The 15993-nt window shown below is 39.8% G+C and overlaps 1 protein-coding gene across 1 annotated transcript in view; it reads left to right on the top strand.

Moving 5' to 3' along the window:
• IMMP1L (inner mitochondrial membrane peptidase subunit 1) overlaps positions 1–15993 on the top strand; it is a 32097-nt gene that overhangs the window by 14849 nt on the left and 1255 nt on the right. The window contains exons 3-5 of the mRNA XM_063160548.1: positions 320–408; positions 955–1081; positions 12539–12649. Of these exons, the coding sequence (XP_063016618.1) occupies positions 320–408; positions 955–1081; positions 12539–12649 (327 nt within the window). The remainder of the gene's footprint in view (positions 1–319; positions 409–954; positions 1082–12538; positions 12650–15993) is intronic.

The raw sequence follows: 15993 nt of genomic DNA, 5'->3' as shown, positions 1-15993 counted from the left end.
CATGGACCAATCGAGGTGCACCTGTTACATTCCACAGCAGCAAATAACTATTGCTTACGTTCTTCTTCTGGGGCCTCAGCTTCCCAGAGGAAGGAAAAATTCTAAAGAAAAGATTTTTCACAAAAGATGTCTGTGACAGAGGTGCTCTGGGGGCTCCCCTCAGCTTTGAAATGCATCACACATTCCATGGAGGAGCTCACTTGGAGTTCTCTACATTCCACCTTCTCTAATTTATTAGCATATCATTTAAATGTAAGTTTATTTTAGAAAGAAGCAGTTTGAAACAGTAATTTTTTTCTCCTTTCTTTTTCATTTGCAGTGCTCTGGACCTTCCATGGAACCAACCATTCAGAACTCTGATGTTGTCTTTTTAGAGAACCTCAGCCGCCACTTTTACTGCATCCAAAAGTACGCTGCTCTCTTGGGAGCACATCTGACATTCCCTCTGCCAGGGCTTGCCAGTAACCACCTTCTGCCCTTGATTTTTAGTGTATTTTTCTGCTTCTAACTTGTAATTTTTCATTGTGTCTAAAGGATCTTGAAGTTACCAACAGCCCAATGAACAACTTCTCAAAATTGTTTGGATTTAGTCTGTTGTCACTGTTGCAGCTTTTTCCAAAAAATAGGAAAAAGTCCTTTTTTTCCTCCCCTGAATAATTCTAATGAGTGACTGTGAACTTCTTCCCTAAGTAGTTTGGTCTTGAAAACCAGCTATGGGTATTACTTGTCTCAGGTTGTAGTCTTAAATGTTTCATAAATGAGCTCAATAACAAAAATTGAGTCAACTTTTAAAAGTCTGTGAAATTACACCTGAGTAAAACTGAAGAAACTAAAATTGTACACAAGAATTTTCAGCACAACGGACTATCTTTAATGGGTGTGAATATTTTTGTGAATATGTACTCAGTTAGTTTGTAACTAGAGTTCTTCTGTTTGTTTTTTTTTTCCTCTCAGAGGAGATATTGTAATTGTCAAAAGCCCAAATGACCCCAAATCAAATATCTGTAAAAGAGTAATTGGCTTGGAAGGGGATAAAGTCTGCACAAGCAACCCTTCAGATTTCCTTAAGAGTCACAGCTATGTAAGTATTAGAGTTTCTTCCTATGTAAATTAATGATTACTTAAGTAGGCCTGGTGGTCTGTAAAGGATTTGCAATATTTGAGGATAATAATAAATCATAAATTATTAATAAATTATTATTCTTGATTATGTACAGTAAAATGTTGTACTTTTAGACTGTTTGTGCCAAGCTGTCTTCCTCTGCCTTTTGTTTCTGTAGCAACTGTAGACAGATAATATTTCTGCTGTGCCCTTTGGAAGAATACTCTGAAATTCTCTGCATAAAGTGCAGTACAAAAGAGAGGTGCAGGTGTTGGTGTTCAGGCAAAACTGTTCCTGCATTTTAAACACTAAGAAATGAATATTTGACTCTGCAATAGCTTTGCAGATTTTTCTTTCAAAATTATACTTTAGTGTATATTTCAATGTAGCAATATTTTAATGTTCCTCAGTATGGTTGGAAAAGTAGAAATTTTCCTAACTTGGCCAAAAAGTCAGGTGATGCAATGAAAAGGGAAAAATAATCTCAATGTTCATTTGTCCTTATGCAGATAGACTTCACAGAAGTTTGGGAAGATCAGTGACAAAATGTTTTTTAGCATCTTTTTTTAGGCCATCATGAGAAAAATCCTCAGGAATGATGATCAGAGAAGAATGTAGGTTTTTTCTTGTCCTAGAAGTGTGTTTGACTGTTACCTCCATTCAGCACTTGTGGAGCCATCAGATATTCCCAGGAGTTTTGAATCTTTAAACAAAGCTGTGATTTTGCCCTTTCATATCCACTCCATCCTCAGAATAAGAAGAATGAGCATGTGGCCAAAGTCCTGTGCTGAGAAGGTGGAGAATTTTATGGAACACTCCTTGCAGGCAGCTCCAGTTTGTGACAACAAATCCTGTAAGAATTTAGCTTCCATAAAGGCAGCCTCCTTCACCAGGGAGCCTCCAGCTAGCATTGCTTCATTTGTATTGAGCAGCTGAAGTGGAGTTTGGCTTTACTTAAAGCAAAAATTCTTGTTTAGCACCAGGAAGTAAGGACATGAGTCATACCCTGCTCTGAGGGTTTGAATTTGTTCCTTTCACTCCAGTGTTGAGGCAACACACCTTGGGCACCTGCCTCTAACCTGCACTGCTGCTGTCATGCCAGAGCCCCTGGAGCTGCTGTTCTTAGACTGTGCTCACTTGTGGGCACAAAGAAGCAGCTCATTCTCTGTTACATTTTGAAGGAGAGGAGAAAACATTTAGTTTTTCCACAAATCAAATTGTGTTAACCGTTTAACCAAGGAAAAACCTACCAATACCCCCAAAGAACACAAAGCCACCTTTCTCACCAAGTTAAAGGAATCCTGTAGCTCTGGTGGAGCTCATGATTGTGATGGAATACACATTTCCCAGAGGAGACCAACCTGAACTCTGTGTACACTGACAGAAGACACAAACTGCATTTCTCTGAGCATCTTTTTCCTCACTTGTCTTAGTCTTGAAAAGGAAGTTCAGGAAAGATTTGTACTTAAAACAGGATATCAGCTTTTCTGGAAACGCTGAAGTGACCAAGTGAATATTCAGCAGAACAATTTCTGCCTTAGTGCAGGGTTTCTTGTCTCCAGTTTTAATCCAAAATATGAGGAGAAGGAGCAGATGGGGAATGCAGAGTCCATTTCCTGTTTTCATAAAGGCTAATGTGTGGAAATACAGACAAGGGACAACCTTTTGTAATTCTTACACCATAAATTGTATCTAGGAGGAGAAATTATCTAAATGGAAGTGCTCTTGTGCCTGATACCTGTTTTCCTTCTACCTTTAGTGCTTGGTAAAGAGGTAGATCTTAACATCTGTTCAGGAGAGATTTCCTTTACAGAAGGATAAATTCTCAACGTGGATATCTGTACTTTATGTTCATAACTGAGGCTGGATTACTCACCAAGTAAATTGTTGGGGAGGGGAAACATGCCACGTATTTATGTTTAGGCAATTGCCTCATCAGATTCCTTTTAGTGAATGCACTTTTAACTCAAACACAGAATTCCTCACAGCGAATAATAATGGCAGCAGATGTACAGAGAACTGGCTGTTTTGTTGATACTTGCCTGAGGTGGATTTTGGAAAAACAAGATTGTCCAAGCTGAGGAAAGGCCTGGGCTGTGGTTCCAGCTGGCCAGGAGTGCTGCTGGGGGGTCTCTGTGCCAGGGGAAGGTACCACTCCTTAAGTGAGCAAAGCCTGAAAAGTGTCATGAGTTTTGCACTCTATCTTTGGCTACTGACTGCCTTTTTTCAAACAGGAAATCTGAGTGGTGTGTGAATGCTGTGACTGCAAAGTGTGTAAGGTCAGAGCAGTCTTTGTTTTTATTACAGTGAGCTGCTCAGCTTTCCTTGAGGGCTTATCTCCTATTTTGGGAAGTTTCTGTCATGTCTGCAGACTTACACAGTAAATGGGAATATCAGATGCCAGCAACATTGCCAAATTAGGCAGCTCAGACCCCTGCTTCAGTCTGTGCTGCTGATTGCCAACTAGTGGATAGGTTTTCTGAGCTAGCCAGCTCCTGGAGGTGGCAGAGTAATGGCCATACAGTGGGAAAATTATCTGTAAGCACCTGCTTTAGATTTGCCCCAAAAGGAGAATCCTTAGGAATTGTTCTTAGTCTGTATTGACTGTGTCATTGGTAGTGTTGGCATATTTTACAGCATTGAAGTTTGGGATTTCTGTGCTTAGCAGCATTGTCACACACAATTCTTACCCTGAAGCCTGAGAGAATGCTAAAATCAGATCCTATTGAGGTGCTGGTTCATTCATGAATATACTCAGGATGTCTTTATGTGTATGGAGAACTCTGTTTACAATTTGCTCTGTGTAAAATTACACAGATGAGATACATTTTTGCTGCAAACAACCAAGGAGATACCTGGAGATTAAAAAAAATCCAAACACAACAGACCAACCTTCCAAGCTATAATGAAAAGAAACAAACAAACAAAAAAAATCATACATGAGCTGAATAAGTTGTTCTGAAAAGAGGTATTTCAGCTGAGCAGAAATGCACAGCAGCAGTGGCAGTTAAAATACTCTTGCTGCTCTATTTAACTGAAGGAACACATCATAAGAGAAAATTATTTATGTCAGAGTGCACTAAAGCTAAAGCTGTATCAGAAACCTGTCTTTGATGGAGTTGGATTACAGGCTGATGGAACTAATGCCACATATAAAACTGAGTGTATAAATTAGGCCTGTGCTGAAATTACAGTTTAAGTACATACTATTGGAGTTTATCTGTAGAACAATAATTAGGGAAATTTTCCTATTTACATGAAAGTATAATGAAAATCCTTTTTTAAATAGGCTGCTATGGTATTAAAAGGTTAGGAAAAGATAGTTTTCCTTTTTTTTATATCTGATATGGAATGTGAGCATTAGGCCGGCAGTTTTGCAGGGCTCTTCTTTGGTTTTGTGCTAAATGTACATTTATAAATAGAAACAAGTGTATTTGCTGTAATAAACATTTAAGAATGCATACCGTATTTTTTCTCTAACCGAGGCAATGTAGTATGAACCCAGAAGTTAAAAAGGTAAAGCACTAATGCTGTATTCAGAACTAGTTTCACTTATTAAGAGATATCCTATTTCATTCATTTAACTATACAGCGATTAATGAGGATTAATAAGGAAATTAATCACAGTAAACCCCTGAAATGATCCTAAAAAAACCCTACATCTGAAAGGTTATTTTTCATATTTAAGCTTTTATTTCCCGTTTAAAAAACTCTTAATACAGGTTTATAATTCAGTATAATATAGAGTATCTTATTGCTCTGTTTGAATTTGCTTTCATGCCATTTACTTTAGCTTTAATTTCTTTACGTACCATATGTTCTTGTGCTGCAGCTCCTATTTACAGTGTGAAAAAGTGAGGGCTAAACCATCAGAATCAAACAGCTTATATGTCATAAACCACCAATATGCTGAGCCTTTGAGGCACTTAAACAAAAGTAGTCCCTAATAATGTCACTTAATAGAGGCAGAGTCTGTAAATAAGGAACTGCCCCAGTGATAAAAAGCTGAGATACAAATCCATATCTCAGCAACACCGTGCTGGTGATCAATCAGCACCCACTAATGCTGCCAGCCTGGCTGCTGGGCCAGTGTTTGCCTTGTGCTGCAGCAAAATGAGCCTTGCCACGGAGATGGCATCTCCTCATCCTGTGGGAGCTCCAGAGCCAACAGCATTCCCAAGATAATGCACCCTGCTGTGTTTGCACAGTGCTGGGAACTCTTCAGCAGCTCTTGGCTAATGCAAGCCAAGCAAGTAAGAATATAATGTGGGCACTAAGGATAACATAATGTCAAAGCAAATGACACAGGATTGGAATCACAGGGTTTCAATACTCCCTGCAAGACATTGAAAAGTGGTTTGGTATTTCAGAGCACTCAGCACTGTTGGATAGTCATTTTAAGGTATCCTAAATAGCAATTAAAAAGAAACCTAAAGAAAACACCACTTCTTTTCCCTTTGCTCTAAGTAACTTAATATTTACACTCATGGTTTAGTAGTTCACTGAGTAAGTTTCAGTAGTTGCTGATATGGAAAATGAGTAAGGTGTTTTCTTGCTCCTCCTTAGCTCTGAGTGTTCTAGAGGCTCAAGAGAAAGTCATGCCATAATTCTAACCAGCATCTGTGCTGAATGTCTGTGGGAGAGGAGAGCTCCTTTGGCATATTTGCAGATGGCTCTGGGTCCCACTACAGAGTTCATGACTCATGCTTACCTTGAGTTTTCTGAGAAGTCGTTTTAAATCAAAATTCCGATCTGTTAAAACAAAATTGTTCAAGAGAAAAGAAACACAAAGGATTTTGTCAGTCTAATTCCCAATATTTCCAGGATTTCTTCTGCTCAAGTGGCTTGGCCTTCGTACCTTTGCAGTTTTGGTTTGGTGATACTTCAAGAACATAGAAGCAGCCACATTTTATGATTCTGTTATCCCTCTTCTCAAAGTTCAGTAATAACTTCTGGGAAGCTGCTCAACTACTTGGGACTCAACTGGAGCTTTTGAGCACAGGTTTTAGTCTGAGTGTGCCAGCTGTGCAGGAGAGATTCAGGTCCATGCTGATGGAGCTGGCAGACAGGATTCCTTAGCCCTGGTAATATTATTTATCAGCCCCTGCTCTCCCAGGCTGAACTGCAGACCTGTGAGTACAGAGCATTATTGCTGTCAGAAAGGTCTCTGCAAACTGTTCAGTAATCTTTCATGGATTTGTAATCAATATTTTCTTCTAAAAATCTAAGGCTAATAAGAGTCTGGACTGGTCAATCACAGGCATATTCTGAATTTTTGTTTAGGAGTTTCTAAATGTAGCTAGGAGATTTGGGTCTGGATGTTTTGGACTAAGACATGAACCAGTTAGTTTTAATTTTAACAGATAATAGTTTTAGAAAAGGAAAGATGACTTATAATTTAAATTTAGGGTTGCAGCAAGAGGTTTTAGAGAACAGATACATAGCTTTTCCAGCTAATTGAGGTCTGTGTATTTAACAAAATTATCTAGATCTCAGCATTAAATATTTTCAGCAGTAAACAATGCATGCAAGTGTTTGAATTATTCAGCACAGTTGAAAACTTTTGGAACAGGTAGAAAATGATACTAAGAGATATCAGATATTTTTCTCATATTTGACTATCAGATATTTTTCTCATGTTTGACAGATAGTTTTCTCAGATATTTGACTCCACAGACATCTCTGATATGAAAACCTCTCCTATTAAGCTGTGGGTGTAGTGCTCAAACCTTTAAAGTTCCATGTAGTCAAGCTCAGGACAGCAGTAGTTACTCCTACATTACACAAAGTTTAGAAGGAGCAGCAGTGATGAAATCCCAAAGACTGAAATGACCAATGAGTGCTCTGACAAGTCAATGTAACAGCTTACCCACATTTTTCTTGCAGAACAACATCCAACTGGTGTGCTTTCACAGTAGAGAAAAATATCTTAAAATGTCTTAGGAATTCAAGCCTAAGTTAATATTCCTTAGTTCCCCTGTGGTGTGTGAGTTAACACTGCAGCTTATGTGATTTTAATATTGGTTAATATTTAATTTCAAAACTTAGGCAAGTCTTCATATCTTACCTTTTTAGAAATCTTCTACTAAAATTACAAATGTTGTTGTAGAGAGAATGAATTCATAATATAAATATGTAATCACGATGAATTTGATTTTGTATAAAAACACATTAGAGTTTCACTGTCATCCTCTCTAATAACAACCTGGACCAACATCATAATGTCTTCTTTTTAAAATGTGCATTTAAACAAACTGGGTCAAGTACATTATGTCTTATTCATAAGCAGCTTAAACTGTTCAGCAAGTAGAAGGAAAATGCTAAACTCTTTGGAAGTACCTATAAATTTAAGATAATTTATAAATTCATAAATTTATAAATTTAAGGTAAATTAATTATTTTATATTAAGAAATATTAAATTGCAGGTAATTCAGCCTTTTAAGGATACATAGAAGATGCTGATTTAACATCTGCTATGCTCTTAAGGTTCCAGTGTGGTTGCTATCATTTCACAGCTTTTTCAGCACAAAAAAGTAAATACAAATTCTTACCCTGATTCTGAAAATGTTGAGCTAATTAATGTAGTTGGGTTTTATACAGGTGGCAGCCTTAATATGAACAACATTTATGATAAACCTACAGAAACAGTGCCTGGAGCAACTGGATCATTAAAAGAAGTATTTGTTAAGCATTATTCAGTCTTGGTTCTGAATTAATAAATAAGGGATTAAGGAGTAGTTATGTGAGACTTTAAGTATAGAGTGATAAAACAAACTCCTGCATTTCTATAGTGTATATTTTATCCTAACTAGATGCAATTTACTTAAATAAGGCAATTTAATCAGTATTTAGTAAATTTGTCATTTGATATTGTAGAATCTTTCATCATATTTCACTTTAATCAAGCAAGGTAACACCTGTGGTTTATTCACAAAAGCTCCTTTTGTTAAATGAACACCCGCAGGCCATGAAGCAATTACATTTGTTGCTTGTACCAAAGTGGGAGGCACTTAAATAGACCTTAGTAGGGATAGATGAGAACTTGCAGACTTTTATTCTTTTGTCCAGCACTGAGATTAGTTCTTATCATAGCTCAAGAAGGAAGCCTCTGAACTGAAAAGATGGGAATTATTTAAAGTTCTTCTTAAGTTGGAAACTTTGATATTGCTGGAGGTGATGTGAATACCTGTGACCTTACAAAAGTTCAAACATCTACTCCCAGCTGATTGTATGTGCTGATGTTTTTGGAGATTGCAAGACATTCATGTTTATAAGTGCCCTAAAATCACTAGCAAAAGCTCTCTCAAAACAAAAACCCTAAACCACAGAAGCCTGTTTTCAGTTTGTTGGGTTTGGGGGGTATTTTTGAGGCAGATAATTTAGTTCTGTTAGCTTTATTTGCAATACATTAGTTTCCTAATATGTTAGTTAATGCAGCACAGAGTTCTTATCTCTTGGGTTTGAAGATAATTGAATAATCAAAGAAAAAAAGTTTGGCATCATGTGAAGAGACCAAAAGAATATAATTATTTGATGATTCCCCCCTTTAAGTAAATTAATGTTTTATGCTGGTGAGTATGCATCAAACACCTGCCCTGTACTTCAGCTCTGCCACTTTAGCTGCACCACTGAGTAAACTCCAACAGTTCTGCAAGTGTTGCCAGTTTGTCTCAGTGACAGATGTTTATTTGGGGTGAAAGAGAATGAACTGCTGCCTCCAGCTCAGTTGTTGCCAGGGATAGTCTTGTTCTTGTGGTCTAGAGCCTGGGGAGGGAGCAGAGGGGTGTCTGATGGTGCCTTTCATTGCCACACTTTGAAGCAGCACTGCAGATAACCGGTTCTGCCTGAGAACAAGGGAGGTAAATCCTGGGATAATCTGCACAGAACAGGGGCACAGGGGCTGCTGAGGCACAGGGAGCTGCCTGCAGACAGTCAGAGACAGCATTTCACAGCAGCCTGCCCTGCTCAGGAGTTGCTGCTTCTGCAGTCCCACTTGTTCTGTGAAAATTCAGCTGCTGGCTGTGTGAGACTTTGCCATCTTTAGTTCTGGCCTGTGTGTAGGCAGCTCAGAGATGCTGCCCAGCCCAGGGCAGTGCTTTTACCCCTCACCAGTGGGGGTTTGCACTCACTGTCCCTCTGTGATTTCTGTGCCATTTCTTGGATGCAGTTAACTTTCCTAAGAGTTAGGAATCCACTTCGTGTAGATTCCAAAATGCAACCCCTTGATCTGTGACACAAGTGGCTTTCCCTCTGCCTTGGGGTTTTTGGCAGCAGCTGCACATTGCTGTGCCATTAATACATTCTTACTAAAAATACAGGTTTTTAACAGCCAATTTTTTTTTTTTTTTTTGGTGAATATTATTCCCAGCTAGTGTGCTTGCAGAGCTTTGCAGTGTTTCAGATTGGGTCCTGGCCTCTGATATTCCAAGTGAACTATTCCCTGTGAGCAATCCCACTGAGATCAATGATGTGGTGTAGACATGGCTTGGTGCATAGAGGGGGATTCTGGCACTGGTCTTTATTTCAAAGGCGTTTATACTACTCTTGGGTTTTGGTTTTTTTCAATTAATGATTATTGCCTGTCACTGGTATTTGGTTTTACATTTTCCTGTAATTCTTGTGATTTTTCTTGTGAAGGGCCTAGATGATGGACAGACACTGCAAAGGTGCATTATCCCTAGATGAATCACACATTGTGACAGTACTCTTAATGCCAAATTCAGAGGTGTAGGGACCAGTCATACCTTCCAGGGAGAACTGCAAAAATTACCTTAAGTGGTGAAGTTCAGGATGTAGGAAGACACTTCACTGTAAATGTTCTACCTGGAATGAAAAATGTGAACATATTGACTAGACAAACAATTATTCCTAGAACTGGAAGTAGTTTTATACCATTACAGGCAAAAGCAATTTATTTTCTTTTTTTGTAATTTTAGAGCTTGGTGGAAATATGGGAAGTGTTCTAGAAAGCTTTTGGATATACTTGAGTCACGAGTGGTTCTTTATTTTACACAGTAAAAGATGAGCATCACATTCTGCCTGTGAACTGGGAGAAGTGAGAAAGCACAGGATCCAGAACAGCACAGGGGGAGCTGGCAGGGAAACAGGAGCACACTGCAAGAAGTGTTGGTTTTGCAGCAACATGAAATGTTAGCATGGCTTTGCTTTCTATATCTTAGTAATTCCTGCTTGTCCTGCTTGTGTGTTTGTTGTCACAGTGGCAGCAGTTTGGTGGCTGACTTGTTATTCCAGGATGTGTTGGACAGGGCAGTTTGCACCAGGAAGGTCAGGTGCTGCCTTGTACTGTTATTTGTACATGGGAAACAATCTCATGTGTGAATGTGGACACAGGGAGTGCTTTGAGTGAATCCACTGAACTGAGCTACCCTGCTGGACATCCTAAACATGGAACCTTTGAGGAAAACAGCAGTGACAGCACATGCTCAAACACAGACCTATCAAAAATACAAAATGCATGTTCTACACTGGTTGTTTGACTCCAGATAGAAGCTTTTGAAAATGTATAAATTGACTTCTGGTTGGTTTTTTTTGTTTGCAAAGCTGCTTGGGTAGGAGGAGGGCCAAAGTCGTGTAGCTGGAACCAGCTGGCCTTCCCAGAGGAAACCCTTTGGTGCATGTGCCAGGAATCTGATCAGCCTAGCAAGCAACAAAGGTGGCAGATAAGCTGAACAGGGAATTCCTGTCTGGAAGGACTGGGAGAACAAGCTTGGCTCAAGTAGTGGAACAGTTAAAACCAAAGGAGGTGGCATTCCTTTATACCTGGGGCAGGAGATGGTGCTTTCAGAAGGGCTTAGACATTGCTGGGCACCTTCTGAAATGCTGAGGGCAGGCTTTGTGTCCTCTGAGAGACCTCCAGCACCTTTCCTGGTGCCACAGAAACAGGGCTGCTTGGGAGGGATGGCCAGGCTCACAGATGCTCTCTGCAGTGTGTTTCCTCTGCCCAAGTGACCTGTTGTGTCAGTCCACAGCTGGCACATTTGCCACGGCTCAGCAGAGGGGCTGTGGCAGCAGCGTGCCAGCCTGGGATGCTGCTCCGGTGACAGGCACGTGGCAGCATGGCCAAACAAGAGCAAGCCCAGGTGCCCAGGGAGTGTTACCTGGCCAGATACCTGCAGGTATCACCTGCAGTTTGTCCAGTGGGACATCTGCATTTGTTCTTACTGGTTTACAACCTGCCTTTAGTCTGGAGTCTTTCACATTGTTTAATCTGTTACCCATGAACTCTCTCTTATGTAGGCTATTGTGTTTACAGTGCATGGCTCAATTCTAAAACATTCATGCTACTTGTACTTTGAGTTTCACTTGAAATTGTTTGTTTGTTTATTTAGTTTGTTTCCATATGTTTTTCCTCTGAATTGTGGTCGTAGTAATGTTTCAAGTAGATACTTGGTTTTGGAAAAATAAATGTTTAAAGTCCATATTAAATAGTCACTAGATTGAGAATATGTTGCTTCATTTAAATTTTCAGCCTGGTTTAAAATTTTAGAAACAAGACCCAATAAGAAACATAACTATTTAGTATTTTATTTGGTAACCTGAAAGAGGTTATTTGTATCTGAAACAATTTTAAGAAAACATTACAAAATAGTATCGTATGTCCCAAGTAGATATCTTAGTTTAAGACTTGCAGGAGCAACTTTTTCACATATGAAAGCTTCATACTGTCATTTAGGTAACTATTACAGCTATGTTGCTATTTCTCATTTTGTCATTGAGTCAGCCAGTGAATGCCATGAATCTGTGGTATGTAATATAGTTAATGCATAATATATATGGGCAATGAAAGGTCTTTGTCATATAGTATAAGGTCACCATCATTAATTTTCAAATTATAAAAAGGGATTTGCTGTTTTGTGATCATCATTATTGCAATATAATGTGTTGTGGATTCTGCCTGCACATAGAATGAACTGTGATCTTAATTAGAACTTTGACAAGCCTACTCCGATAAAATGATGAGATTATTCGTAATTGATGTCACAATCAATTACCAGTTAGTTCATCATGAATCTACTAACAGGTCTAGCCTTGGTGCTGGCCCCAGGATGTTGATGAGTGTGTGGCTGCCCTGTTCATGCTGTTACTGCGACAGGAGGGCAGATTTTCAGTCAACATCCTAATGACCTCTTTTGAAGTCTATTAAATTAATGACCCTGTCACATTGGTCTAACCTCTTGCATCTTCATTTTGGGTTTTTTGTTGCAAACCATTGGTTTTTGAGCACATGATAGAACAGATACTTTGGAGCACTCCTTCTCATCCCTCTAAATCTGGCAGTGAGTCTCATAGACTCAATAAAATTTAGTTCATTACATGAAATACAGAGCACAGAAATCAGGAAAAACACTGTAAGGCAAACTGTGCTTAACACCATTCTGTTCGAGTTTCTTTTTATATTTCAATCTTGCTTATAGGTGCCTAAAGGACATGTCTGGTTAGAAGGTGATAATCTCAGGAATTCTACAGATTCCAGGTGCTACGGACCTGTTCCTTATGGGCTGATAAGAGGACGCATTTGTCTTAAGGTATGTGAATTTCTACTATCTAAAAACAGTTGCATTAATACATTTTTAATGAGTGGCTGTTAGGTACTGAAACTTGCCTCCCCAGCTGCCTGGCCACAGCAAATGGAAAGGAAAGCATGAACACTCCACCACCTGCTGTAATAGGATAAATCAGCAGTGATGGGGTTTTTGGAGGGAGGACTTTGGAGCAGCACTGAGCAGTTTTCACTGCTATGAAAATGGAATGAATTGTTTTGCAAGCAAATCCAAACATGATAAAACCACAAATGTACACACCTACGCCCTACTGCACAGATGTACATTTCATCCTTACTTTGATTCTCTCTGCAAAATGATTTTTCACTGTTGTAGCTCTGTGGTCCAAAAAACAAAATGGAGGAAAAGATTCTCTTTCCAGACTTCCACATGTAGCTTGGCCTTGCTGCTTTTTAAACTAAAAAAATGCTTTAAATTAATATTGTACTGTATAAACCATCACAGTTTTTTCTCCTTTTGCTTCAGCAATTCTACAACTTTATTTCACACTGAATTATTTTTTGATATTATCTGTGTTACTAGATTACTCTTTTACCAAAAAGAAGAAACATAACACAATTTCCTCTCCATAAAAAGTTTAATCTAAGAAATAGGGGAGTGTGTATTACACAGTTATGCACCTGCTTTTAGAAAGCTGGATTTAAAGTTGTGCATTCAGAACAATAAAAAAGATTTTCTCCATATACTTCAACACATCCACAAACCCATAATTTAGCACACCTGTATTACACAGGAAAGATTAGATCTTTCCAATTAGCAAAGCCTTATATCCTTAATTTACTGTATTTATGAACACAATTTGGGACTTTTCAAAACAACCCCTTGGAGCTATTGAGCACAATCAGTAATTGCTTTCTAAACCTCAGACAACAGGGCCCCCTCAGCCCTACTGGCAAATTTGGGGTGACTTCTGTTCCTCCTGGCTCCCATTTGCTCTGAGTTCTTCCCTGGTGTTTACTCAGAGCTCTGCCCCTTCTCCTGCTGTCTGCCCTGCCCTGGACACCAGAGGGGAAAAGGCTGGTTCCCAACAGGGCTATTTTTATGGCCCAAGTTTTAGCTTGAATTATTGACTGATAAGAGACAAAGGATGCTCATCTGCTGACACACCTCTAATGAGAATGTGGCAGTAATAATGCAACTGAAAAAAACATTTCTCCAAGCTGGTGCACAGGTACAGAAAAGCTGCTGCTGTTCACTGCTTTAATGTTAGCAAATACTGGATATATCAAGAAGCTGTGTGTATGGACAGCCAGAATCAGTCACAGGATCTCTCCACAGCAATAGATTTTGTGTCCAGCTTGTGCCCTGACAAGGAAGGTGTTTGAAAGACCTTAATGAAACAGGACTGAACCCTAAGTAAACTCTGTACATTGAGTGGAACTCACAGATAATTCCTATTGAAGCACTACTTTAGGAGTCCTGAACATTTTCTGTTAAAAAAATAATTATGCAATCACTTGATACTTAATCAAAATAATTTAACCAGATTTCACAGGCAGTTGTTTAATGACAGTGGCATAGAGTAATGATTATTCAAGTTTTTGTGAGATTTAAGTAGATGGTGCCTAACAAAAGCAAAAATGAATTTGTTCTTCAAATGAGTGTTTCTGATTGGGTTCTTCCTGATACCTCACATGAGCACAGAGTGCTGTTGCTCCTGTGTGCTGCTGCTGCACACTGCAGTCAGGGCAGCAGGTACAGCCTGCACAGGGCTGGCTGGCCACTGGCCAGGAAACCTCTGAGTGCTTTTAGTGCAGCCTGCTGCAGCTTTGGCTTCTCCTCCATCCAACAATTTTTACTGCCTTCAGAATGGAAGTTTTTGTGTCTTTGTCTTACAGTGGAGCAGATGTAACAGTGCCTTTCCGTGCTAAGTTACTTTTTTAGGAATGGACACAAAAAACCCCAGATATAATTTGGAAGTCAGGGATTTCCACAGAAGAGAGTGAGCTTAGCCAACCTAGCTGGCTGCATTTGTTTAGCCAGCCTATTCTTGGCAAAACATGAATGTTTATCTGAAGTTTAGACCAAGGGTTGGTGCAGCAGTTTTTAACCCTTACAGAAATACCAACACTTGATTCTTGTCCTGCCACTCCAAACACAAGGTCATGCCACAAAGGGGCTGCTGAAATCAAAGCAGCTGCAAATTCAGGAAAAGTACTGGGAATCCCACTTAGAACTCATGTTTCATGCTGTCCTAGGTAGGATATCCTGTGCATTCCCTGGATTTAGGCTCCATGTCACAGCTAGACCTGTGGTGTATCTTCAAAAGAGCTAGTTAGCCCCATTTATGCCCCGTCCATCAGATCAAATCTATCTATGTAGGCCAAAGCAGAGAGGGCAAAGAGCTGCTAATTGGAAGAGCCAGTCTGAATGAGCAAGTCACAGTCAACTTCTGTCAGAACTTTAAAGGCAGAGTGGCATGTCTTTGTTTCACAGAGGAGAGCTTGCCATCTCTTTCCAAGCACCAGTATTGTTTCTCAGGTTCTCCCTGCATATGCAGACTAGATAAAACATCATTTTCATTCTAACTCTACCACTACGATTACTGTGACAAATTTCAAACTACACTGTCAAAGCAACATTTAAAGCTAATTTGATTACTTTCACTGAAAGAAAGTCAAGTTGCAGTAGGTGTGATTTGAGTTGCCTGAAATGAGATTTGTGCTGGAGCGAACAGACTGAAAAACTACCTTCTCCAGGCCTTTACTGAGATCAGCTCACATTTGTTATATGGGATATTTTTCTTTCTTTTTACTTCCGCTCGCCTTCAGGGCCAAACAAAGACTTGACACCCAGCCTGCAGCCAGCACAGGCCCTCTGGACAGCTTTGAATTCTACAGCTTTGCTGCTAACCAAGATCACAAATACCCTTCTGTTGCTGGCTTGTATTTGTATTTTTGTGAGGAACTTAAAATAGCTCACTGATCAGCACAGAGACAAGGCATCACCTCTGTGCTTCTGTGTCACAGCTGTTCCTCCTGCTCCTCCCTGACTGCACATGCCAGAGCCACAGGAATTGTCTGAGATCTTGCACAAGGGCCTTTTCCTGATGCACAGCACTTGAAGTCCTGAGCGTGATTGTCCTTCTGCCTTCCTGGTGTGGCATAGGAGCCTGCAGAGGGCACAGCCCCAGCCAGGAGAGAGCTGCTGCTGCTGCTGCTGCCAGGCCTGTCCTGAGCTGCCTCAGCCTCTCCTGGCACAGCCTTTGCTGCTGGGGACACATCACAGGGGCAGAAATAACTGAGCCGCTGCCTGCGCTCCCTCTTTTAAACGAGACAATTGCTCTTTCACTCCACACAGGGAGCAGC

Source organism: Melospiza melodia, chromosome 6, assembly GCF_035770615.1.
Source record: "Melospiza melodia melodia isolate bMelMel2 chromosome 6, bMelMel2.pri, whole genome shotgun sequence".
NCBI classification, from domain to species: Eukaryota; Metazoa; Chordata; class Aves; order Passeriformes; family Passerellidae; genus Melospiza; species Melospiza melodia.
Note: the sequence above shows the minus strand (reverse complement) of the source record. Positions and strands in the feature narration are given on the sequence as shown.